Source organism: Taudactylus pleione, unplaced genomic scaffold, assembly GCF_031769625.1.
Source record: "Taudactylus pleione unplaced genomic scaffold, aTauple2 ptg000244l, whole genome shotgun sequence".
Classification (NCBI taxonomy): domain Eukaryota; kingdom Metazoa; phylum Chordata; class Amphibia; order Anura; family Myobatrachidae; genus Taudactylus; species Taudactylus pleione.
In genome coordinates, this window is record NW_028284646.1 from 9,187,788 (window position 1) to 9,215,365 (window position 27,578).

Here is a 27,578-nt window from a genome sequence, read left to right on the forward strand (position 1 = left end):
CTCATTCAGTAAGAAAAGATTAAAACAAAATTATAACCTGTCTACTAATACAATTGCTGTTGCTTCTTTGTTTTCAATGGGCTGAGAGAAGAAAAGGGAACAGAGATTTCTGAGTACACTTCTTAGAAACAACCACTCAAGCAGATGGGCTAATACTATAATAACAGAACAAAAAGAAAACAATGTATTAATTAGAGATGTGTGCAGACCCTCATATTTTGGTTTTGGTTCTGATTCATCGTTGTGTTTTGGTTTTGCCAAAACCACCCTCATGTGTTTTGGTTTTGGTATTAAATCTGGAGGTTTTTTTTAAACTATTCATAAAAACAGATAAAATCATGTAATTTGGGCCTGTTTTGTTACTACAGTATTAGTAACCTAAATAACATTAATTTCCAGTCAATTTTGACCACATCATAGCTCATAATATTGTTTTCACCCATATTTGCCAAAGACTGGCTGGCTAAATTAAGCAGCAGGGCTGCGGCACAATCACGCAGCAGTTTAAAAGAATATAGCACATCTCCGAAATATTACGACACAGCAGTGGCAGACAGGATGGCAGTTAAAAAAACTATATGACCCTATAGAAAGAATGTTTTCATTAATCAAGAACTAGATCAGAGGACCAAGGGCAGTAAAGGGAAATGGAGGTGGATTATGTAGTAGAAGGCAGGAAATGTACTAGTTGACTGATTAATTAATTGACTGATTAATGAAGAAAAGACATGGGGCTCTATTTACTACAATCCACATATTGAATGCGGATTGTAGTGTGATATTACCGAGTGAATTCACATTGCGAATTCAGGCAATATCACAGGGATTTACTATAAATACCTTGCAGGGACAGAGCTTGCGATAAAGCTCTGTCCCTGCGGATCCCATCCGCCCTCTAGTCGCGGTATTTTTGGAAAAAACACGGCGACTAAGAGCCCGCGCATGCGCCGACCGACCACCGCTACTACCCCCCACCGATGCTAAGCCCCGCCCCCCGGTGCTAAGCCCCTCCCCCCGTGATCGCGGACCCCCGTGATCCCCCCTCCCTTCATTACACTTACCTGCATCCTCCTGGCCTCCGGTGATCTTCTCCGGGCTTCCCGATCAGGTGATCTCCCATACTGCACTGGGGCCCGATCACCTGATGACCGGGCCCCAGTGTACTATGGGAGACCAGCTGACCGGAGAGGAGCCATCACCGGAGGCCCGATCACCGGTCCCTGGATTCAGGTAAGTAAAAAAAAAATGTTTAATTTTTTTTTTCTTTTTTTTACAGTAATCAGCTTGCGGTCTGCTTAGACCACATAGCTGATTACTGGTACCGGCTCCCGCCTCTGCTCTCCCCGTTAGAGCAGAGTGGGAGCCCGGTAACCGGGGGAGACCCTGGATAACGCCACCTCCAGGTGGCGTTATTATCACAGGGCTTCCCCCGGTATTTTTTTACAATTTATTTTTAGTAACTGTGGTCGGATCACATTTCCCATTACAATTATGGGAAATGCGATCTGCTTTACTAAAAATAAGTGATACTGGGGGTTGGAGTAGAATTTTACTAATTCTACTCCAATTGCCCTGTAATAACTACAGGTGAAACTAAAATAATGTGAAATGGGTGTGAAAACACCCTTTTTCACTTTATTTTAGTAAAAATAATGTTAATAAATAGAGCCCATGGACTTGCAAGATCTGTTTTTCAACAACTAAGAAGAGAAAAGGCAATAACAGAATACAATATTGTTGTTGAGATAGCTATGGATTCCTGTCCTGAAAAGGGTTGCAAGAGAAGCTGCCCATACTAACCCCCTCCCTCCTAATTGGGTAACAACCCCTGTAGTACATCTATGAGGTGCACCAGAGAGTCTGAGTATAAGGGGAACTAGCTCAGGGGCTTGAGAGTAGTACAGGGAAATGGAGATTGAGTATATAGTGGACAGGTAAAAAAACATAATGATTGATTGATTAATTAATTTTAAAAAATGAGATGTGGCCATGTATCCTCTTGTTCATATTACTAAATATACTCCAAAATCTGTTAATTTATATTATATTTTGTGATGCACCACATAATTTCTGGTAAAAAATGTGTTGCAAATTAGTTATGTGTTAGAGCAATAACCAATAAAAATGTTTGTCTATGCAAAAAGACCATCACCAATCCCTCCCCAAAATACAGCCCATTATGAAAGAAAACTAGTGCAAGATGGAATTGTCATTGGGTCCTCCCACCCACCTTTATGTTGTATATCAAAAAGCGCAAGCACAGTTTAACAACCCAAGCAGTTCGGCGACAGGGACTGCAGTGCTTGGTTTGTTTGGGCAGCCGCAAAACAAGCTATTAATGGGCTTAAGGCAGCTACCAGCATTGTTAATCCTCTACTCTGGGAATATGTCATCATCCTCATCCTCCTCACCCTCATTAATGTAAATATATTAATCACACAATATTAGCTCATCCCCACTGGAATCCACCATTACAGAAGTATTTGTGCTTTGATGTAATTTGTAGTTAATTTTTTTGAACATCTTTTTTTTTCAAATTTTTAGGAAGTAGCCTCCTATGTCGATCACTCACACGGTTACCGGCTGTGCTAAACACTGTTTCTGAGTACACACTGGAGGGTGGGCAGCTTAAGTAAAGCAAAGCTAGTTTGTACAAGAGGCTCCAAAGTGCATTTTTTTCCTCCTAGTATTCAAAGGCATTGTGTGACATGCTAATTTGCACATTGTCATTAAAATAATTCTCCACCATTCTATTGATGCTTTATCTATCAGATTAAGTTATGGTAAAGATGTAAATGTTTGTAAACTTAAGTTATTTGTCAGTCAATTTTCCATTCCTTATTAGAGGTGATGTCTTCTTTAACATTGTGAAATATTGTTTAGTTTTCAGGTGCCTTTTCTTAAACTTTATTTCCCCTGGACCACTTTTAGTACAGTAGATTTGTAGTACTACCATGACTGCTGGCAGCAGCCACAGCACTAATACTGGGTTGTTGCTCCTACTCCTCTATCGACAAATTCATATTGACTCACACCACTCCAAGTATATGGGTGGTACCCTAATGATATATTTTTTGGCTCACAAGTTTTAAAATTTTAATTTCTTATAACAGTGCCTGAACACACAACAAACTGCCTTACAATGCCCCTAGTAATGGTGGCACCCTACTGATGTTATATTTTTTAGCACACAAGTTTTATAATTTAATTTTTTTATAAAAGTGCCTGAACACACAACACAGTGCCTCACAGCACCTGTAGTAATGGTGGAATCCTAATGACTTTATATTTTTTTAACACACAAGTTTCAGATTATTAAAAACACACAACAAACTGACTCACAGCACTCCTAGTATAAGCCGGGTGGCACCCTAATAATGATGTTACATTTTTTAACACAAAAGTTTTATGGATGTGTCCTGCTACATCTTTGCTCCATATGCTATGTAGCGCGCCCTGCTAGTCGCGCTGTGCCGTGGTTTATTGAGTCGCATCATAACGTACTGAAGCGCTGAAAAAGCCGAAGAGTGTAATACAACTTTCTGTCCAACAGATGTCGCTTTTCCTAAACTGCACTGCGCATGCATAAAAAAGACAATGTAATGTCTGTAGTACCACCCGCTGATTGGCTGACTGAACCTGTCATTAGGTATGCTATAGTTGTCATGGATCGAGAGCTGTAATTGAGTGTGTAATAAAGGATTTTTATCATTCGGTGTGTGTGAGTCCTGAGTACACTTTTGAAAAACAATTTGTAAATGTGTTCTGCCATCATTATTACAGTATATTATGCTAGATACACGTATCAGCAAGATAACACCTAATTTTAAAAAATTTAGTGCCAGTCTGTGCGACATTGTTCTGCAGTGATGTGCGGCACTCACACAGTGAGTAAATAAACAATTGGGTTTGAAGGACCCTGTATAAAACCATCACTGAACTACAGGCCTCAGCCCAGAAAGAGGTATCTTTAAATTACAAACTGACTGTGCATTTTATGCAGCATGCTTGCGGCAATGTCGGCACTGCTGTGCCACTAGGAGTTTGTCACCAATCAGTACACAGCAGTAAGCACCTTCACTATGGAACTGTAAGTGGCGTGCGGCGTCACACAGTGATGGCATTTATAAATGCCCAATGCGATATCTTGCCCCAAGGATGCCAGGAAAGATCGATTTGCTCACTTCATCTGCAGTTATTTTGTTGTGTACAGATGCCCCACGGCTGCAGAGGCTCAGGGAATGCCTTGTGCATAGTAAGTACAGTATTACTGTACAGTTACAGTAGTTAAGTATAGCCAAACAGTATCCTCCATAGTGCCATTACTGTGTGACATAACGTGAATGGGCTTTGTGACATAAACTGTTAGTGACATGAATACTGTGTGACATAATGTGACATCAATGGTTAATGACAGATGGTTGATAATTTTGCAATGCTAGGCAGTAAACCAATTTTTCACCACCATAAATGGCACAGAGCCAAATGATGTAGGGGTGGCCATCGACCATCGATGTTTTCAAAGCATCAATGGTTGCCGGCCAATGTTAACTAGTTTTGCTCAGCCCGCTGCACCTCCTATATTAAAACAGGGATGACAATTGGTGATGAAACCATCTATCATTCAAAACTGATGGTTTCATATCATCGATATTATCCACCAATGGTCACTATTGATGAGTAACCTACCAATGGGCATCCCTTAGGGCCACTACTGTGTGACATAGTGTGAATAAAATGCGCTACTATGTGACAAAGGGGTAGATGTATTATAGCAGATGGTGCTGCTATAACTCTTCCTGCTTTGCCTCTTTAACGAAATATCTTTGCTCAGACGCCAATACTAAATTCTAAGATATGCCTTCACTGTGTGAGTGCCGTACAGCACTTTCTACAGTGCTGCAGTTAAGGCACTTACTGATATGTATCAATTAGCAACATGTTGTACAAGCTCCTAGTGACACAGCAGTGCCAACATTGCCGCAAGTGTGCAGCATAAAACGCACAGTCAGTTTGTAATCCAGATACAACCTCTTTTTGGGGTGAGATTTGTAGTATAGTGATGATTTCATACAGCTCTGCTAAAACCCCACTACTAATTTCTAAGGCATTCCATCACTGTGTGAGTGCCACACATCACTACCGAAAATAGCCTACCGTGCAGAATTACTACAGTACTGTATACTGTATTAATGACACTGTTTGCACTCTGCAGTACTGTACAGTATGTGATTGGCCCGCCTGTCAGGGCTTAATGTTCTTGTATTCTGTAGTGTAGTGTTCTAATCATCCACTGCTGTATTATTCACCACTGTAGTTTTAATCATTGGAGCACTGGCCACCCAGCAGTGAAGCTATGTATTGGATGCTGTGGATATTGTCAAGTCTCACTGCACCTTACCGTGCCACCCCGCAATATTCTCATACTGCGACTTAGAAGCCTGTATGGCACACTATGAGCAAAGATGTAGCAGGACACATCTGTATTTAAAAAATGTTAACTGTGCCTAAACGCACAACAAACTGCCTCACAATGCCCCTATTGTAAGCCAGGTGGCACCCTAATAGTAATGACTTTATAATAGTTTGGGTTTTTTTTTATAAAAAAGTGCCCCATAGGCTTATTAAGTGACACAGTGCTGCAGTCCACTCCTATGACATTTCTTATGCCTCAGAGTGCTGCAGCAGCACACAGTGCCTCTATAGTGCCCATTATACTCAGTGCTTCAGCTCAGTAGGCTTTTTTTTAGCGACAAACAAAAACAACACGGTGCTGCAGTCCACTCCTATGGTATTTTTTGGTGCCTCACAGAGTGCTGCAGCCATCCCACAGTACACAGTGCCCCTGCCTTCAGTGCTCTTAATCTTTTTTTTTATTTAGTACAACCTAAGTGATCCTATACTGCCCACAACGTCTCCTTCCGGTCTCCAGTGTGAAATGGTGTCCAATCATGAGAGAGGGAATTTAATATGAAATCCAAAACAAGCGAGATCCGATGCCAGGAAGAGGACGTTATGCCTCGTTTTGAGACCCAAATAAGGTGGGAAGTCCCATGCACCGGCTCGGTTCGACTCGTAACCCCTAAGTTTGGGTGTGTTAGTATTCCAGGAATCCGAACCTGCACATCTTTAGTAGTATTGATGCTAGTATCAGATTCATCTGCTCTGTGAATAATACCACTTTCTCCGTTATCCATCTGAGTTTTATTGAATTCCTGTTAGTAAATTAAAGCTGAGATTTTGTGCAAAGCCTGGTTTAGGGATTATTTGTAAAATGCATTTGGTAACCTCAAAGCATCCATATTTGTAGGGACCTAAATAGTAACTGATCCACCTCACTATACTGTGACTGAAGATACTGTAGTTGGCAGATACCTCATCATCATAAACAATGTATTACCTTTGTCAAGGTTCTACTCATCTTAAACACTTGTATGCCCTTCGCCTCAAAAGTACATACCACACTATACAACCATACTACATGTAACGGTCATTCAACTCAGTGACAGCTATTGCTAAATGAGAGTCTGTTCAGAAATAAGCTCTAGGCAACTCAAATCTGTGTTGAAACTCTTTACAAGCAGCCTACATGTTTCTATTAGACCTCTAATTTAATCACGCTTCCTCTTGGCCCTGTGCGTTTTCCCGAATGCAGTTGCTAAGTTAATTCATTTAATGCATTGTAAGGTTGATGTATTTACTGATGATAAACAGCATTGGGTTCCAATTAAATTCCAGTCACATGGTTCTAATGCTTTTTCTTCATTTTCTGGTGAGGATGATTTAATAAAAAGCTGTTCTCTGCACATCAGTAACCTCTCTACTACTGAGCTGTAGTTAATATCACTCTACTTTCCTTAATTAAACTTAACAGCTTCCAATTAACGTTTCCCAGTATCAGAAAAGGTACTTGAATTACTTTTTTTAGATTGCATATAACAGTTCAGTCCAATCATCATCACTGTCACATGATTAACTTATACCAGTAAGCAGTACAATATACAGGGTATGCTGTAATGTAAGGACTAGCTGTTATAACTGGACTGTGAAAGTGAAAAAAAATGTAGTCCCCTTATTATATATGATATAATAAATAAATATATGCCTAGCAAATCCATATATTGGGTGACTGCTTCCTTGATTGTCCTTTGATCAGATATATCACACCTGCATACAGGGCCGGATTTACCACTAGGCAACCTAAGCGGTCACCTAGGGCCCGCAGTCAGGCCCCCCTGAAATCCAGCCCTGGAGAGCGCAACAGCCGGGGAGAGAAGGAGCAGAAGCAGTATGGTACTGTAGCAGCAGCACGACGGAGGGGGCGGAGTTGCAAGCCTGGGCCGACCCGTCTCTTTCATTAGCAGGATGTGTAAAGGCAGCCAGCACAGGTGAGTCTCTCACTTGGCCCCCAGCCCCACCCCTCTCCCTGCGCTTTTAGGAGGCTTGGCCCTGCTGAGTTGCCGTGTGAGGTCCAGGGCCGCATTAAGGGCGGGCGCAGGAGGCTCATATTTTCGGGCCCCCCGTCTCTGGCACTGCTGTCTGGGAATGATTTGCTCATTCCCAGCCTCCGCCGCCCCCCGCTGCTGCCACAGGTGGAGGCTGGAGACTAGCAGAATCATTCCCTCTCCGGCCAGTGCAATGTTTCTAGCACCTGACCTTTCAGTCTCCTCCGGCGGTGACGAATTTTAGATGAGACGTCTTATGCCCCAAGAAGAGGACTGGAACAGGATGCTGAAAACTGTGGTGCAGCCAGACAGCTGGGAGCCTGGGACTCTGGGAGGATTTAGGTAAGTGACAAAAGCTGTCAGGATATGAGATTGAAGAATCATTAAATATATTATGGCTAGGGCTGAGCGGGGTTCATTTATTTATATATATATATATATATATATATATTTTGATTGGCTGGGGGGTGAGGGGGGTTCATTATATAGTGGCTGGGGTGAGGGGGGTTCATTATATATAATGGCTGAGGGTAAAGGGTGTTCATTAAATATATAATGGCTGTGGGTGAGGGGTTTTCATTAAATATATAATGAGGGGGCTGGGTCATTAAATATATTATATAAGGGGTGGTTCATTAAATATATTATATAAGGGGGGAAATCCTTCAATATATTATAAGGCTGGGAGTGATGAGTTGTTGGGAGGTGGAAATAGTCAAAATCGTAATATATATATATGTATGCATGTGTATGTGTGTGTGTATATATGTATATATATGTGTATATATATATATATATATATATAAAATGTATGTGTGTAGGACCTGTGTTGGTAGGACCTGTGTTGCTGCCTGGTGGAGGTGTGTGGGGAGGAGGAGGATAACACACAGCTGGCACAGCCAGGGAAAGTGGTGCTGACAAAAGGGAGAGGGTCCCCCAGACTTCAGGGCCCTGGGCCCCCAGAAGGCTTAATCCGGCCCTGGTGACATCATTACGTCCCTTCACAATTACACTTACTGACTGGGAGGCAGAGGGTGATCCACTGCAGGGCCGCTGCAAAAATACAAACGGCCCCACAGGTAAGTTGGAAGGGGGGAAGGGAGAAATATGTTGTGAGGGGATAGGAGGGAGGTTTGTGCTGTGAGTGCAGAGGGTGGGGGGTCTGTGCTATGAAGGCAGATTGTGGGTCTGTGCTCTGGGAGCCCTGTGCTGTGAGGGCAGAAGGGGTTCTGTGCTGTGAGGGCAGAGGGGGGTCTGTGCTGAAAGGGCAGGGGGGGGTTGTGCTGAGAGGGCAGATGTGGGAACTGTGCTGAATGGGCAGATGGGGGAACTGTGCTGAGCAGGCAGAGGGGGGGGGTCTGTGGTGAGAGGGGGGATCTGTGCTGTGAGGGGAGGGAGCCTGTGCTGTGAGGAGAGAGGTGCTTTGAGGGGAGAGGGGCTCTGTGCTGTGAAGGAAGAGGGTTTGTGCTGAGAGGGGAGAGTGGACTGTGCTGTGAGTAGAGGGCTGCTCAGATGTGAAAGGGGTCTGTGCAGAGAGGGGTTCTGTGCTGTGAGACAGGCAGTGAAGGGGGCAGTATGTGGTGCTGGCGAAGTGGGCAGTAACTGGGTCAGTGTGTGTGCTGTGGGGGCTCGATGTGCTATAGAGGGGCAATAAGTGAGCTGGGATGGAGGTCAGTGTGCTGAGTAAGTGATTGCTGTGAGAGGGCAGTGAGTCAGTGTGATATGGAACAGACTGGCAGTGAGAGCTATAGAGGGGGCAATCAGAGGGGTCAACTCAGAAAAGCCTAGCGAAAGCTAGCAAAAAACGTGTATTATACATAGCAGACTATTGTATACATAGTCAGAGCCCATTGTGAATCATTCAGTCTGGATTGGCTCCTTCCTGACATGTCACCAAATCCAAGATGGCGGCACCCAGCACCTGGCAGCGTCCAGCCACAGCAGCTCCAACATGCCAGAGAATCAGGACTGCCTCTCAGGGACCTGCAGACACACCGCGCTAACCGCCAGCAGCCTGCACCCCCACCAGATGGACACTGCCAGAGCACCCAGACAGGTAATTCCCGGACCCCCGTGGACCTCCAGAGCGGGCCGTGACATGCACTTTGCTACAAGAAATTTTATGTTTTTTACATTTGTATAAAACTTGAGTTTCTATGGGTGTCTTTTTGTGCAGTAAGTAAAGCTACAAAATAATTAGAGTAACTGTCTACTTTTTGTTATCTGACCTGAAGGGTGGGATATGACTGAATTGAATCCACTTATCTAATATATTCATTAGATGGACACACATGCTTACAAAAATGTATTTACTGATCAGTGTTTATTTAAATCACATAAAATGCATAAAGATTTTGTACAAGTAGTCACAGTTCATAATGTTATTAATATTGTCAGTATGTTACCAGCCGGCAGAGTAGTTAAATTCTTGGTGTAAGATGGGAAGTGGTCAGGCATTTTCAGAGAGCGGCACCAAGCATCTCTGATATGTCTCCTTCTTACCCGCTGTTGTTCTATGAAAGTCCCTTCCGTCCTGTTCGACTTCCGTTCTCTACTAGTGCAAGCACACCCTGATAGGTGAACACTAGTCAAAACTACTATATATATATATATATATATATATATATATACACAATTTTATATATGTATATTGTATACACAGGAGACACTCTTTGCATGCTGTTATCCGGAGACACTACTGCTGACGCTCTGAGGTTACGCTGATTTCTGCTGATCGCTTGAATTGTTATCTTGACTTACATGTCTTGTGCGTTCTCCATTTGTTTTTCCTTACATGTTCCATTGATTGTGCCTGGAAGTAGAATAGGAGGAGCTGCACTAACATAACTGAAAGCTGGACTGTGGCCCTATGTTTATCTTATAGACTTTTTGCACATAACCATTAACTTTGTATATATATTTGGAGACAGAGTAAAGGAATGAGACGCATTGAGGATTAGTGCCGGCCGAAAGATTTCACAGCCAATAAAAGTGTAGGGTCTATTGCACAGACAGTCTTGGACTATCCAATGACAATTTGTTGAAATCTAAGCATAAGCATAAGTGGGCTACTGATATGCTTTATATATAGAAAGCATGTGAAAATTTAGTATTTACAACAACTCCAAAAACTGCTTCTTTTGGCATAGGTTACAGCCTTTTTCCCCTGACTATTCCCACCAGGCATTTTATTTTATTATACTGTCGAAGCCGGATGATTGGCTGAGACCAAATCGTGTAAATTAATATCTGACTATGCGTCGTCAGCACAATACCATTGTGTACGATGCTATATTTGGTTATTTTTATCGTGCGTCTGCTTTGCTACTGCATATTGTTGAAAGTCCTATCAAAACCTATACGCACATTAGATAACACATATAAAATATACAATACGCACAACGCACAGTTGTGCTGTACATCAAAGCACAAAACACATAGAGGCACAACGCATACTAGCGAAAGTACACAATATTCTCACTCTAACACATGCACGCACTAATAAAAAGGTTCCCTCACATTAAGCTTGATATTAGAGGTTTTAAAAGCTAATATGTTGTGAAATGTAATGTATATGATATTTAAGGTACATAAACTAGTAGACATGTCATGTTTGGTACCATTCTAAATCACTGTTTATTTGCAGATCTCCGGTTCTATCGGCAAGGAGATCGCATCCTGCATCTGCAAGTTATGAATTATTGGAAATTAGTGGTTAGAATGTATATCTGTATGTAGTGTCTTTTGACTAGCTTAAACCAGTTCTTCGGCGGGAAAACCACACAAAGCAACGTCTGAGGAACTGGGACATACCCCCAGTGATGCTGTATGAACTGACCTATGACCTGCATCGTACCAGAATGTCCAGGAGCAAGACCCAATGGAAATCTGTCAACTAGTTTCTATGTTCTGTAAGGTATATAACCTGAGTACTGATTATAGTATACAGCCACTCTTCTTGGATGACCACAGGCTTCTGGATAGACGACTGTATACTGGGACCAATGCGCACGCGTATGTATCGGCTTATACCTTTGTATTTACTTGCTTTTTGTGCTAATTGTCTAGATCACAGAGCATTATACTTTTCATTGAACATTACAAATTTTTGTGCTTTGGAACCACAATTGGATTGGAAAGCAATTATTTCCTATGCGACTTGCAGCGCTAAATAGTGAAATTTAGGTATAGAGATTTAGGGGTATCAATAATACACATTGGCACCAAACACCAAACATTTGATCACCTACATATCAACCTGCTGCAATATGCATGTTTGGGGTATTGGTCCATGATTTGTAACTACAGTAAGAAAATGTTATAGGGGGGAAAAAGCAATAAATCATTTGGAAATTGCAAACTACAGTCTAAGGTAGGAGATAATAACACCAAGGCTGACAAATCAAGTATGGGAGAAATTAGATATTGTAAAGTCATCGGATATCATGAACGCCGGACCGCAGGTAAGACATCTTTGTGTACCATGTTGTAGTTATGACACTATACCCAAAACTCCATTTTAATTTGTGAGTGTATATGTCCGGCGAGTACAATAACATACAAACAGTACTTTCAATGTTCAGGAACTTACTTTTGAACCTCTCCATGTGAACGCTGTACTATTGATTTCAACAAAGGTTCAGGTCTTGCTGATATTTTAGGGGATGTTTTTGGACTTGTATCCGAATCTCCACTGTCCTCCTCCATGGCTTTTATATAACTCCCACTTCTCATTCTTCGACAGGGAATCTCCTCATCCTTACTCCCAGAGGGATATCCTCCCCACTCATCTTGAGGTACCTATTAACATGTCACATATAATCACATTATAGATGCATTTATATAAAGTATTTTTTTATCAACAATAACTAAATGTAGCTGATAGTGCTGTAAAGGAACCTATAAAGCACCTTCTCATTTGATGACAATACATTCCTCACATTGGTTCTGTGTTTGTTATTAATTTTTAAATGATTAAGAAAAAAAATTTGTAAAAAAAGAAATCAGATTTTTTTTTAGGCATTTCCAGTGAAAAAACTGTATATACAATATAGTAAGTACAGGTTGAGTCTCCCATATCCAAATATTCCGAAATACAGAATATTCCCGAAATACGGAATATTTTAGCATAACTGAGATAGTGAAACATTTGCTTTTTGATGGTTCAATGTACACAAACTTTGTTTAAGGCACAAAGTTTTAAAAAGTAAAGTATAAAATTATCTATAGGCTGTGTGTATAAGGTGTATATGATACATAAATGAATTTCATGTATGTACACAAACTTTGTATGAGCCACAAAATTATTGAAAATATTGTATAAAATTACCTTCAGGCTGTGTGTAAGGTGTATATGGATCATAAATGTATTCTGTGTTTAGATTTGGGCCCTATTCCTAAGACATTTCAATATGTTATACAAATATTCCAAAATACGGAATATTCCGATATCCAAAGTAACCCTGGTCCCAAGCATTTTGGATATGGGAGACACAACCTGTACTTCTTTTCCCGTTGTAATAAAATCTACTACAGAATTAGTGAATATAAAGTATCAATATCTGCTGTAGCCACCTCTAAAATATTTTCTTTTCTGTCTTTGAACTTTTTTCTTCTAGGCTTTATATACTGTATGTAAGTACTATAAACAAGTCTATTGTACTATCAAACTGGAAAAAATAGCATGTTGTTTCTGCAAGCAATTGTCAGTTGCTAAGCAACTCAATATGTTGAAAAAGCTTTACTTGCATGAGAACTGCAAGAGACTACACATCTTCAGTGTATACAATATACACAATGCAATAGGTACTTCCTGGATATTTTTAGTAAAATAATCAATACCTTTACTACAGTCCAACCCACCAATTATGTGTGGGTTTACAGATGAAAACCTTTTTCTACAAGTTTCAGATTTCAGTGATTTCTATATTGTAGCTACGAGCCAGTTTGTGAATTTCAAGCCGAAAAAAGGTACATGCAAAGTTTTCAAAATAATAATAAACCAGTCAGAATGTAGGAATACAGCACACATGAACTTTTCTTTCAAAAACTTCTCTTAACATTGTATTAAAACTAGGGGTGAGCGGGTTCGGATTTCTGAAATCCGAACCCCCCCGAGCCCCCCCGATCCGAGTCCGATCCGAGTCAGGCTCGACTTTTCCCGCCTGACTCGGATCTGAAATCGAGGCAAAACGTCATCATCCCGCCTTCCGAGTCTCGCGGGTTTTGGATCCTATATAAGGTACCCGCGTCGGCGCCATTTTCTCACTCGGCTGTGGACAGTGAAGAGGGAGGGTGGGAGTTAGGGCTCTCTGGGCTGTGTAGTGTAGTGTAGTGTAGTGCTGCTGTTGTCCACTACTTCAAAGTCCATAGGGGCTGGCTGTGTTGTGCTGTGCTGCTGTTGTTAATAGGGGCTGTGTCCACTACTTCAAAGTCCATAGGGGCTGGCTGGACTGTGTTGTGCAGTCAGTTCTCCATAGGGGCTGTGTCCACTCCAAAGTCCTGTGCAGTGTCCCAGTCTTAAAGGGGTGCTGTAGTGTTGTCCAGGGGGTGCTCTGTCCATCAGGGGTGCTCCCCCCAAGTGCTAAAAAAATAATATATTTTCTGTGTTTGTGAATTGTGTGCGCAGTAGCCGCATGTGCATCAACAAAGTAGTGCCGAGCGTGCGCCTGTGTCATAAGTAAAGGGCCGGCTGGCTTGACCGTTAAAGGGTGCTGTAACCCCCAAAGTACACTCCAGTCCAAACCAAAAAAAAAATTTATTTTCTGTGTTTGTGAATTGTGTGCGCAGTAGCCGCACGTGCATCAACAAAGTAGTGCCAAGCGTGCGCCTGTGTCATAAGTAAAGGGCCGGCTGGCTTGACCGTTAAAGGGTGCTGTAACCCCCAAAGTACACTCCAGTCCAAACCAAAAAAAAAAAAATTTTCTGTGTTTGTGAATTGTGTGCGCAGTAGCTGCACGTGCATCAACAAAGTAGTGCCAAGCGTGCGCCTGTGTCATAAGTAAAGGGCCGGCTGGCTTGACCGTTAAAGGGTGCTGTAACCCCCAAAGTACACTCCAGTCCAAACCAAAAAAAAAATTATTTTCTGTGTTTGTGAATTGTGTGCGCAGTAGCCGCACGTGCATCAACAAAGTAGTGCCAAGCGGGCGCCTGTGTCATAAGTAAAGGGCCGGCTGGCTTGACCGTTAAAGGGTGCTGTAACCCCCAAAGTACACTCCAGTCCAAACCCAAAATATATATATTTTCTGTGTTTGTGAATTGTGTGCGCAGTAGCCGCACGTGCATCAACAAAGTAGTGCCAAGCGTGCACCTGTGTCATAAGTAAAGGGCCGGCTGGCTTGACCGTTAAAGGGTGCTGTAACCCCCAAAGTACACTCCAGTCCAAACCAAAAATATATATATTTTCTGTGTTTGTGAATTGTGTGCGCAGTAGCCGCACGTGCATCAACAAAGTAGTGCCAAGCATGCGCCTGTGTCATAAATAAGTAAAGGGCCGGCTGGCTTGACCGTTAAAGGGTGCTGTAACCCCCAAAGTACACTCCAGTCCAAACCAAAAAAATATATATTTTCTGTGTTTGTGAATTGTGTGCGCAGTAGCCGCACGTGCATCAACAAAGTAGTGCCAAGCGTGCGCCTGTGTCATAAGTAAAGGGCCGGCTGGCTTGACTGTTAAAGGGTGCTGTAACCCCCAAAGTACACTAGAGTCCAAACCAAAAAAATATATATTATCTGTGTTTGTGAATTGTGTGCGCAGTAGCCGCACGTGCATCGACAAAGTAGTGCCAAGCGTGCGCCTGTGTCATAAGTAAAGGGCCGGCTGGCTTGACCGTTAAAGGTTGCTGTAACCCCCAAAGTACACTCCAGTCCAAACCAAAAAAAAAATTATTTTCTGTGTTTGTGAATTGTGTGCGCAGTAGCCGCACGTGCATCAACAAAGTAGTGCCAAGCGTGCGCCTGTGTCATAAGTAAAGGGCCGGCTGGCTTGACCGTTAAAGGGTGCTGTAACCCCCAAAGTACACTCCAGTCCAAACCAAAAAAATATATATTTTCTGTGTTTGTGAATTGTGTGCGCAGTAGCCGCACGTGCATCAACAAAGTAGTGCCAAGCGTGCGCCTGTGTCATAAGTAAAGGGCCGGCTGGCTTGACCGTTAAAGGGTGCTGTAACCCCCAAAGTACACTCCAGTCCAAACCAAAAAAATATATATTTTCTGTGTTTGTGAATTGTGTGCGCAGTAGCTGCACGTGCATCAACAAAGTAGTGCCAAGCGGGCGCCTGTGTCATAAGTAAAGGGCCGGCTGGCTTGACCGTTAAAGGGTGCTGTAACCCCCAAAGTACACTCCAGTCCAAACCAAAAAAAAATAATTTTCTGTGTTTGTGAATTTTGTGCGCAGTAGCCGCACGTGCATCAACAAAGTAGTGCCAAGCATGCACCTGTGTCATAAGTAAAGGGCCGGCTGGCTTGACCGTTAAAGGGTGCTGTAACCCCCAAAGTACACTCCAGTCCAAACCAAAAATATATATATTTTCTGTGTTTGTGAATTGTGTGCGCAGTAGCCGCACGTGCATCAACAAAGTAGTGCCAAGCGTGCGCCTGTGTCATAAATAAGTAAAGGGCCGGCTGGCTTGACCGTTAAAGGGTGCTGTAACCCCCAAAGTACACTCCAGTCCAAACCAAAAAAATATATATTTTCTGTGTTTGTGAATTGTGTGCGCAGTAGCCGCACGTGCATCAACAAAGTAGTGCCAAGCGTGCGCCTGTGTCATAAGTAAAGGGCCGGCTGGCTTGACTGTTAAAGGGTGCTGTAACCCCCAAAGTACACTAGAGTCCAAACCAAAAAAATATATATTATCTGTGTTTGTGAATTGTGTGCGCAGTAGCCGCACGTGCATCGACAAAGTAGTGCCAAGCGTGCGCCTGTGTCATAAGTAAAGGGCCGGCTGGCTTGACCGTTAAAGGTTGCTGTAACCCCCAAAGTACACTCCAGTCCAAACCAAAAAAAAAATTATTTTCTGTGTTTGTGAATTGTGTGCGCAGTAGCCGCACGTGCATCAACAAAGTAGTGCCAAGCGTGCGCCTGTGTCATAAGTAAAGGGCCGGCTGGCTTGACCATTAAAGGGTGCTGTAACCCCCAAAGTACACTCCAGTCCAAACCAAAAAAATATATATTTTCTGTGTTTGTGAATTGTGTGCGCAGTAGCCGCACGTGCATCAACAAAGTAGTGCCAAGCGTGCGCCTGTGTCATAAGTAAAGGGCCGGCTGGCTTGACCGTTAAAGGGTGCTGTAACCCCCAAAGTACACTCCAGTCCAAACCAAAAAAATATATATTTTCTGTGTTTGTGAATTGTGTGCGCAGTAGCTGCACGTGCATCAACAAAGTAGTGCCAAGCGTGCGCCTGTGTCATAAGTAAAGGGCCGGCTGGCTTGACCGTTAAAGGATGCTGTAACCCCCAAAGTACACTCCAGTCCAAACCAAAAAATAATAATTTTCTGTGTTTGTGAATTGTGTGCGCAGTAGCCGCACGTGCATCAACAAAGGAGCAGCGTCAAGCGTGCGCCTGTGTCCCATAAGTAAAGAGCCGGCTGGCTCATTTCTTAAAGGCTGGTGTAACCCACAAAGTGCACTACTCTCCAGCAAAAATAAAGAAATATTTTCTGTGTTTAGCCGCACGTATATATCAAATCGATATAACATAAATGGAGGACCAAACTTTCTCCGATAAAAATAAAATCGAGAAAGATCAAGAACCACTTCCTCCTAGTGCTGAAGCTGCTGCCACTAGTCATGACATAGACGATAACATGCCATCAACGTCGTCTGCCAAGGCCGATGCCCAATGTCATAATAGAGGGCACATACAATCCCAAATGACAAAGTTCAGGAAAATTACCTTGAAAAAAACATTTAAATCAGCTGAAGATAAACGTAAACTTGCCAATATGCCATTTACAACACGGAGTGGCAAGGAACGGCTAAGGTCGATCCCTAGTATGTTCATGACTAGTGGTTCAGCTTCACATGACGATGGAAGCCCTCCTCCCACTAAAAAAATCAAAAGAGTTAAGCTGGCAAAAGCACAGCGAAGAACTGTGCTTTCTAAGAAGATATCACAAATCCCCAAGGAGAGTCCAAGTGTGGTGGTGGTTGCGATGCCCGACCTTCCCAGCACTGGACGGGAAGAGGTGGCTCTTCCACCATTTGCACGCCCCCTGCAAGTGCTGAAAGGAGCACCCACAGTCCACTTGCTGATATGCAAATTGAAGATGTCACTGTTGAAGTACAACAGGATGAGGATACTGGTGTAGCTGGCGCTGAGGAGGAAGTTGGCAAGGAGGATTCTGATGGTGATGTGGTTTGTTTAAATCAGGCTCCGGGGGAGACAGTTGTTGTCCGTGGGATGAAAAAGCCCATCACGGTCATGCCTGGGCAGAAGACCAAACATTCCACCTCTTTGGTCTGGCAATATTTCTATCCAAATCCGGACAACAACTGTCTTGCCATATGTACCTTATGTAAAGGTGGAATAAGTAGGGGTAGGGACGTTAACCACCTAGGAACATCCTCCCTTATACGGCACCTGCAGCGCGTTCATAATAAGTTACTGTCAAGTTCAGAAACTTTGGCTAAGACCGTAAGCAGTCCAGGGACACCTAAATCCCGTTGTCCTGTTGTATCCAAGCGCCTGCAAACCACACCGTCAACTCCCTCCTCGTCAATTTCCTCCTTAGTCAGGATCGGAAGTAGTCCTGCAGGCCATGTCACTGGCATGACTGACTCTCCTATCCCGGATTCCTCCGGAGGATCCTGCATTGCTACGCCTCCTGCTGCCGCTGCTGCTGTTGCTGCTGCTGGGAGTCGTTCATCATCCCAGAGAGGAAGTAGGAACACCACTACTTTTACTAAACAATTGACCCTCCAACAGTCCTTAGCGAGGAGGATGAAGTACGACAGCAGTCATCCTGAAGCAAAACGTATAACTGAGGCCTTGACTGCTATGTTGGTGTTAGACGTGCGTCCGGTATCCGCCATTAGTGCAGTGGGATTTAGACAATTGATGGAGGTAGTGTGTCCCCAGTTCCAAATCCCGTCTAGATTCCACTTCACTAGGCAGGCGATACCGAGACTGTACAGAAATGTCAGAAAAAGTGTCCTCAGTGTCCTGAAAAATGCCGTTGTACCCAATGTCCACTTAACCACGGACATGTGGACAAGTGGAACAGGGCAGACTAAGGACTATATGACTGTGACAGCCCACTGGGTAGATGTATCACCTTACGCAGCAACAGCAGCAGCGTCACCAGTCGCAGCATCTCAGAAACGCCAGCTCGTTCCAAGGCAGGCTACGCTGTGTATCATCGGTTTCAGTAAGAGGCACACCGCCGACAACCTCTTAGAGAAACTGAGGGAAATCATCGCCCAGTGGCTTACCCCACTTAGACTCTCCTGGGGATTTGTGATATCTGACAACGCCACCAATATTGTGCGGGCATTACATCTGGGCAAATTCCAGCACGTCCCATGTTTTGCTCACACAATAAACTTGGTGGTGCAGAATTTTCTGAAAAGCGACAGGGGCGTGCATGAGACCCTTTGGGTGGCCCGAAAAATTTCAGGCCACTTTCGCCATTCAGCGACTGCGTGCCGAAGACTGGAGCACCAGCAAACACTCTTGAACCTGCCCCGCCATCACCTGAAGCAAGAGGTTGTGACGCGGTGGAACTCAACCCTCTATATGCTTCAGAGGATGGAGGAGCAGCAAAAGGCCATTCAAGCCTATACATCCACCTATGACATAGGCAAAGGAGGGGGTATGCACCTGACTCAAGCGCAGTGGAGAATGATTTCCGTGTTGTGCAAGGTTCTCCAGCCCTTCGAACTTGCCACACGTGAAGTCAGTTCAGACACTGCCAGCTTGAGTCAGGTCATTCCCCTCATCAGGCTTTTGCAGAAGCAGCTGGAGAAAGTGAAGGAGGAGCTAAGACGGAGCGATTCCGCTCGGCATGTGGGACTTGTGGATGAAGCCCTTCATTCGCTTTGCCAGGATTCCAGGGTGGTCAATCTGTTGAAATCAGACCACTACATTTTGGCCACCGTGCTCGATCCTAGATTTAAAGTCTATGTGGTGTCTCTCTTTCCAGCCGACACAAGCCTGCAGAGGTGCAAAGACCTGCTGGGGAACACACTGTCAGCTGATGCGGAACGTGACACGTCAACAGCTCCTTCTTCATTTTCTCCCGCAACTGGGGCTGCCAGGAAAAAACTTAGGTATCCTAAGCAACCCGCTGACGGTGATGCAGGGCAGGCAGGACCAAGTTTGGACATCTGGTCCAGACTGAAGGACCTGGCAACAATTTCTGACATGTCTACTGTCACTGCATATGATACTGTCACCATTGACAGAATGGTGGAGGATTACATCGGTGACAGCATCCAAGTAGGCATGTCAGACAGTCCATACCAGTACTGGCAGGAAAAAGAGGCAATTTGGAGGCCCCTGTACAAACTGGCTCTATTTTACCTGAGTTGCCCCCCCTCCAGTGTGTACTCCGAAAGAGTGTTTAGTGCAGCCGGGAACCTTGTCAGCGAAAGGCGTAGGAGGTTGCTTCCACAGAATGTGGAGAAGATGATGTTCATCAAAGTGAATTATCAGCTCTTCCAGGGAGACCAGCCTCCAGAACGTATAGAGGGACCTGTGGTGGTGGATTCAAGTGGGGACGAGTTAATACTTTGTGAGGATGAGGATGTACACACTGAAGAAGGTGAGGAATCGGTGGATGAGGAGGATGAGGATGACATCTTGCCTCCGTAGAGCCAGTTTGTGCAGGGACACATTAATTGCCAGCTTGTTTTGTGGGGGCCCAAACGAACCAATCATTTCAGCCACAGTTGTGTGGCAGACCCTGGCGCTGAAATGATTGGTTTGTTAAAGTGTGCATGTCCTGTTTATACAACATAAGGGTGGGTGGGAGGGCCCAAGGACAATTCCATCTTGCACCTCTTTTTTTTCTTTGCATTATGTACAGTTTGGGGCCTAGTTTTTCAAACTGCCATCCTGTCTGCCACTGCAGTATCACGCCTAGATGGGTCACGTGTTTGTGCCGTCCACTCGTGTCGCTTAGCATAGTCATCCAGCTACCTCGGTGCAACCTTTTGGACATAAAAACACTATTGTGAGGTGTGAGGTGTTCAGAATAGACTGGAAATGAGTGGAAATTAATGTTATTGAGGTTAATAATAGCATAGGAGCAGAAAAAACTACAAATTCTGTGATTTTAGCTGTTTTTATGCTTTTTTAAAAAAAAATACAGATCCAAAACACAAAACCCAGAACCCAAAACACGGAAGGGTGGTTTTGGCAAAACCAATCCAGATCCAAAACACGAAGAAAGATCCAGATCCAAAACACAAAACACGAAAAGTGGCCGGTGCACACCCCTAATTAAAACCTGGTAATACAGGCATAGACTAGCAATATATGGTGCATTAAGGTGAAGGCTGAGTGAACAAGGAAAAAGGCAACAGGCTTAAAAAAAAATACAGATACAAACTATAGTAAGGGGTCTATTTATGACCCTTTGCAATTTTCACCCTTAAAAGTGTAATTGCTCGTTACCGCATATTGAAGCGATAAGCAATATTGTTTTAAGGCTATTTATTAAGCTTGCTGGGACACTTGAGCCTGTCTTGGTATAAAGTGAAAAGAATACCAATAGTTTACCATGTCACTTTACTGTGGTGTATGGACCTGACTTACGTACTGCACAAGCATGACCATGTCATGTACGCAATGGACCTTCAGAAATATTTCTAATAGCTGCAGTGGTACAGTAGCTTGATGTTAAATAGTCCATATACTAAATAATAATAATAATTATTATTATCCTTTATTTATACAATATGACGCCACTGCATGAATATGACACATACACCTATTGAGAGGGGACAGGTAAGGGGCAAATAATTTAGGCCCGGCAGTAAGTTGTGTTTGCATAATTGCAACCAGACACAGACTGCCACATAGACAGCCCAAACTGCATTATTCATGGGAACTTGAGGGCATGTGCAAAAAATATACAATACATCAGCACAAGCAAACTGCCTGTGATTCGCTGATTGCCAATACATGGCTGATGCCAGTGTCGGTGCAAGGTATCTGGGCACCCTAGGCAAAGATTCACCCTACCACCCCTGCTCTCCCAATACACACTTCCCAACCATCTACATTAAACCTCACCCACATGCTTTTTACCAAGCCTTGGGAACAATATTTGTATGTGCACTGTAGACATTATAAGCCACACATAAGTGCCCCAATATATAATATGCCACACAGCTATGTCCCAATTCATAATTCTACAACACATCAGTGCCCTAATTCATAATTATGCCACACATCAGTGACCCAAGTCATAATTATGCCACACTTCAGTCTCATGACACGCAATATGCCGCACAGCTGGGCCCCCAATTCATAATTATGCCACATATCAGTGTCCCAATAAATAACTATGCAACAGATCATTGCCCTAATACATAATTATGCCACAGATCAGTGCCCCAATACATAATTCTGTCATACATCAGTGTCCCCAATACATAATTATGCCACACATCAGTGTCCCAATACATAACCATGCCACACATCAGTGCCCCAATAAATAACTATGTGACAGATCATTGCCCTAATACATAATTATGCCACAGATCAGTGCCCCAATACATAATTCTGTCATACATCAGTGTCCCCAATACATAATTATGCCACACAACAGTGTGCCCAATCAGGGGCAGAACTATGGGAGACAGTGGAGGCGCCTGCCGCTGGCCGCCAGCACTGAAAGGGCATCACCTCCATTGCCCACAATATATTCACCCCACTTATGGCTGTAACTATGTACAAGGATTGTACCATCACAGCTGCCCAATACACGGCACCTGAGAAGCCAGCATACACTAGTGGAGAGCTCCGTGTCAGACCATCAGCTGCCGCCTCCATCTATCTATAGCCTGTCCCTACTCATGGGTGTCGCTGCTCCTCAGCAGCTTCTTATGTCAGTGTGACATGTCCGGTGCCCCCCTCACCCACAACTCCCTGATTCACTCCTCCCTGGCAGCAGCCCTAGCCTCAGACCCATGCAGCAGTCCCAGTGCCCCCTCCCCTCACCCACAACTCCCCATCCCACTCCTCCCTGGCAGCATCTCTAACCGTGAGCTGTGCAGCACTGGTCCTGAGTGGCTGGTCTGAGCATAAGTGTGGCTGCAGAACTTATTCCAGGAACTGGATGTCAACAAGGATGCACCGGACGGAGCTGCGGGTAAGAGGGCATGGGAGGTGGGGGCCTGGGGCACCAGCGACTGAATCTATGGGGTAGATCTTTGGTGGAGCAACTTTCCGGCAGGTGGAGCAACTGCCCGGCATGTGATGCAGTCGGCAGTAGACTGGGCATTTTGTGATTTGTAGTCCCACCACAGTGGCAGTCCCACCACAGTATCTTCACTTAAACTCAGTCCTCAAAGCCACCACAGCAGGTGGTTTTCCCTATCAACATGGGTATCAGGAGGGCTCCCCAACCCACATAAGGTAGCTTTCACCAGAAGGATCTGAACCTCATGCTAATTGCACTATAAAGGTCACTATCTTATCTGTGACTAATGCATACAGATGTGTCCACATACATCTATCCTCCATGCGCTACAAGTCGCCTTACACCGAACATGTGGGCGCAGAGTGACTTGGTAGCGCTGAGCATCTTTATCTGCAAACTTTTCCCTTCAAATGCATCTTATTCACACACAGCGATGTGAACAGGATGTACAAGCAGCTTCTGCTGATTAAAATGATATGCGGCATGGCTATATTCTGTGTGCGACCGCGAGTGCATCTGTATATGAAATGCCTCCGGGCTTCTGGGATGAACTTACGCCACTGCACCCAATACATAATATGCCACACAGCAGTGTCACTTATCCTTTAATTATACCATAACACATGTAAATACAGGCATTTACCTCAGGCCAGGTTGACATAGAGGCTGACAGAGGATCTCCACAGGAAGTGTGGCATCCAAGCACAATCTCCGGTCTCTCACTACAGGAGGCGGCATGGCACAACCCTCCACCACTTCAAATGACTCCTGTTAGGAGCTCAGTATACATAATGCTACAAAAGGGGGCAGGGCACATTCTTCCATCTGCAAAGTGGTCAAGGAGCCTTGCTAAAACAATCTAGCGTGAAAACTACACATCACACATCCTGTTTTTAAATGTACTTACAGTGTTGTATAGTCAGAGCAGCCAATATGCTCATTCACCTATGCCCCCATTTATAACCACCCCACTGTTTACACCCAGCAACTCATTCAGCCATAGTGTCAGTACACATTAATCCATTTAGCAACCATTAACTTCTCCGTGAATCAATTAACCCTCAGTAACTAAATGCCTCAAGAACCCATCTATTAATCTCCCCGTCATCCATTAACCCATTTCTCCCAAATCCATTATTAATTCACCCTCACAGCTCCCATAAAGAGTTTCCCAACCAGGACCCATCAACCTATTCACATTAACATACCCACTCAGCACCTGTTAATTTCCCCCTAAACACACACACACACACACACACACACACACACACACACACACACACACACACACACACACACACACACACACACACACACACACTCTGGAGGGGTGGAGCTTCTTATGTGATTGACAGCCTGAGACTTCAAGGGTAGGAGGAGAGGAATCGAGGAGAGGGAAGGGGCGGCCACCACACTGCCGGCATGTGTCATAACACTGACAGCTCAGCGTGTAGTACAGTGTGCTCTCTGGGTTGAGGAAAGGTTTGGAGGCTTGCCAGGACCACAGCAGCAGCTTTCATTAACTAGGGTATGAATGTCAGAAGAATCTGTAATTTTCTGCATAACGGCATTTTTATCACTGGTATACAGTACACAGATTCTTACCTGCTAATATAGAGCATTAAGACCCAGGAGTTCTAATGCACATGTGTGGCCATCACCAGTGCATGCACAAGCCACAGAGTTTGGACAGTGATCATGGAGGGATTTTTTGCAATAAGAAACCCATAGACTTCTATAGGCTATGCCATTCATAGATGCCATTCATAGATGCCATTCATAGATGCCATTGCCTATTGGGCAGAAGCTTTGGAAAGTTATTGTTTCTGTAGGTTGCTGCATATGGGAACATTTGCAGCCCCATAGAATTATATGGGGACTGTTTGCCATGGGTCTGCAGCAGACATCTGCTGCACAATTTTAGTACATATGGCGATCCATATGTATTGTGGTAAACCTCCTCCCAGCTCCAATCTCATAAAAATCTTTCTTTTTAATTGACCTCATTAAAGCAGTAACCCCTTATCCCCTAATTTTGACTATTACCTACCATAATATATACCTCTGTTTACCTGTTGTAGATGTCTTCTGTCCCTCTCATGTTGTAGCCACTGTGAGTAGGAAGCATCATCAAGCTTCCTGTCAGGTAGGTCCCACCGGAAATGCTTTTGCCCGTAAGAAGGAATGCGGACCATGAAGAGACAGGGGCAGTGAAGCCTATTGCAGCCTAGCACAACCCCTGGGAAGAGTTAACTGTATGCTGGCCTGCCTCTCCTCCAGTGGCGTAACTAGGGCAGGGCGAGCGGGGCACATGCCCTGGGTGCCATGGCAAGCCCTGCAGAGGGAGGCGCCGCCGGCCAAGGCATCGTACCCGCACGCCCTCCCCACCACCACCATTGTGTTCTGAGTCTGCTTTTTAATGAGCAGGCAAGTGTGCCTGCTAGCCTGCTGTTGGCTTGGCTGCCTGTAAGGGGAGCTACAGTGGAGGCTCGCAGCCCCTCCTAGGCAGCCTTCCTACCAGCTCTATCCTCCTCCTGACCTGCTGGAGTCAGTCCTGGACTAGAGCTGGGTGATTCCTCCCTCCCCGGCGCTCTCCATCGCCACTGCCTGCTCACCACAGGTACGTTTTTGGGGGAAGGGGGGGTGTGTGTATTGGATGGCTAAACTGTGTCTGTATAGGCTTTGTGTGTGTGGAATTGTGTCTGTAGAGGCTTTGTGTGTGTAAGTGTGTGTCTCTGTATTGGCTTTGTGTGTGTGTCTGTATAGGCTTTGTGTGTATGCAAGTGTGTATCTGTATAGGCTTTGTGTGTGTGTAAGTGTGTGTCTGTATAGGCTTTGTGTGTGTATGTGTCATGGTGTATGTGTCAGTGTGTGTGTGTAAATGTGTCAGTGTGTGTGTATATTTGTCAGTGTGTGTATATGTTTCAGTGTTTGTGTGTATGTATGTGTGTTTATATATGTGTCAGTGTGTGTATATGTGCTTGTGTGTCAGTATGCATATTGTCAATATGTGTCAGTGTGTATGTATGTATATTATCAGCATGTGTGTGTGTGTCAGTGTGTGTATATGTGTTATTGTGTATCTATGATAGTGTGTGTGTATGTCTGTGTGTCTGTGTCAGTGTGTATCTATGGCAGTGTGTGTATATATGTCAGTATGTGTGTATATGTCTGTGTGTAATTGTGTCAGTATGTGTTTGTGTGTTGAGAGACAACGCAGGGGGGGAGATGATGGTTTAGCTGAGATGATGCAGTGAGATAATAGTGTGGCTGGGAGATGCAGGGGGGAAGGAAGTTACACAGGGGGAACAAGTCTGGTTGAACTGCTATCGTATGATGATGACCTTGTTAATATTCCTACACAAACAGGCATCTTCCGGACGATGTGACCTGCATGAATAGTGAATACCGACTGAAGACACCATCGTCACAAGAAGGATGTATTTCTTCAGAGGTTCCACATTGTGAGAAACCACCGTATAGGTAAGGTGCATATGGAATAGAAAGGAATGTTCCCAGATTGACAAGAAATTGGTGGCGTATCATGTTGGCCCGCCCCATTTTCAGTAGCCACGCCCCTTTCATTTGTTGACCATGCCCATTTTTTGCAGCACGCTGAAGGCGCGCTAAACTTGGAGGGGGGGGGCTCCAATCTTAAATTTGCCCCGGGCTCCAAAGACCCTAGTTACGCCACTGCTCCCCTCGTGCCTCTTCCTGCTTTCTGCGTGTGATTACAATTGCTGAGACAGCTGCAGCTCTGGCGCCCCCCTCCCTCTGTCACCTGAGGCACATGCCGCACCTGCCCTTCCCACCACTGACTATAGGACTGCTGCAAGTGCATACTTATAATTATGACAACTATGAAACCAAGAATATAGATAGGGTCATGGATGTGTCCAGTCTGGTACAGTGCCAGAGTCTACTCTGTGAATACATTGGAAATAGAGATGGTGGCTCGGAGATTGCACACAGGCCCACTCCTCTCTTAGGGGCCCATTTATTAATGAGCGAATTTTGCAATGCATGCAGTACTGCCCATGATCGCATTGAAAAATGCGATCATAGCGGCCAGATGTATTAACCCGGCACATGCAGGGTGACGGGCTCCGAAAGCAGCCCGTTCCTGCGACGTGGCTGGAGTGCATTCAAGGCTGCTGCGCATGTGCAGTCCCATGGACTGCACATGAGCTGCGCCCATTGCCGGCGGAGGGATCTGGGATCTGATATGCGGTATGTGCCTATAGGCTACAGCGGCTAACGCTATCTTCAGATGGCGTTAGCTGCTGGGGCCAATATCCGGAATGGCTTGCATCGCATCCCCCATAGAAACCTATGGGAGAGGCAGGTGCCAGCGGCAATGGAGGGATCGCAGCACCGCAGATACCTGCTGCGGTCCCTCCATCATACATCCGAGGGATACTTTGTATTTGAGGGATTTTACCTCAAATATTGAATGATAAATGGGCCCCTTAATCTGCCTCTGTGTATAAGTAACTGATCTCAATGGGACATCTCCAGTGGATGACATACTGTATCAGTGCTTATGTTTCTTGCTCTCACATATGCAAAGGACTAGTGTTGTCTTTTTTCCTCGTATTTCCTGTTTGACAACCTATAAGCCAAGTAAAAACTATAACATTTTATTCAAAATACCTCAGTGTATGTTGGTATTTTTTCTTTATGTCACTAATCTATGATTGTGAAACCGTACCTCATTTGGGGCTTTATTTACTACAATCCGCATATTGAATGCGGATTGTAGTGTG

The 27,578-nt window shown here is 44.4% G+C and overlaps 1 protein-coding gene across 1 annotated transcript in view; it reads right to left on the bottom strand.

The window, feature by feature from the left end:
* The window catches only part of DLGAP2 (DLG associated protein 2), a 415,366-nt gene that overhangs the window by 212,554 nt on the left and 175,234 nt on the right, over positions 1-27,578 (bottom strand). The window contains exon 3 of the mRNA XM_088479755.1: positions 12,037-12,245. Coding sequence (XP_088335881.1) covers positions 12,037-12,245 — 209 coding nt within the window. The remainder of the gene's footprint in view (positions 1-12,036; positions 12,246-27,578) is intronic.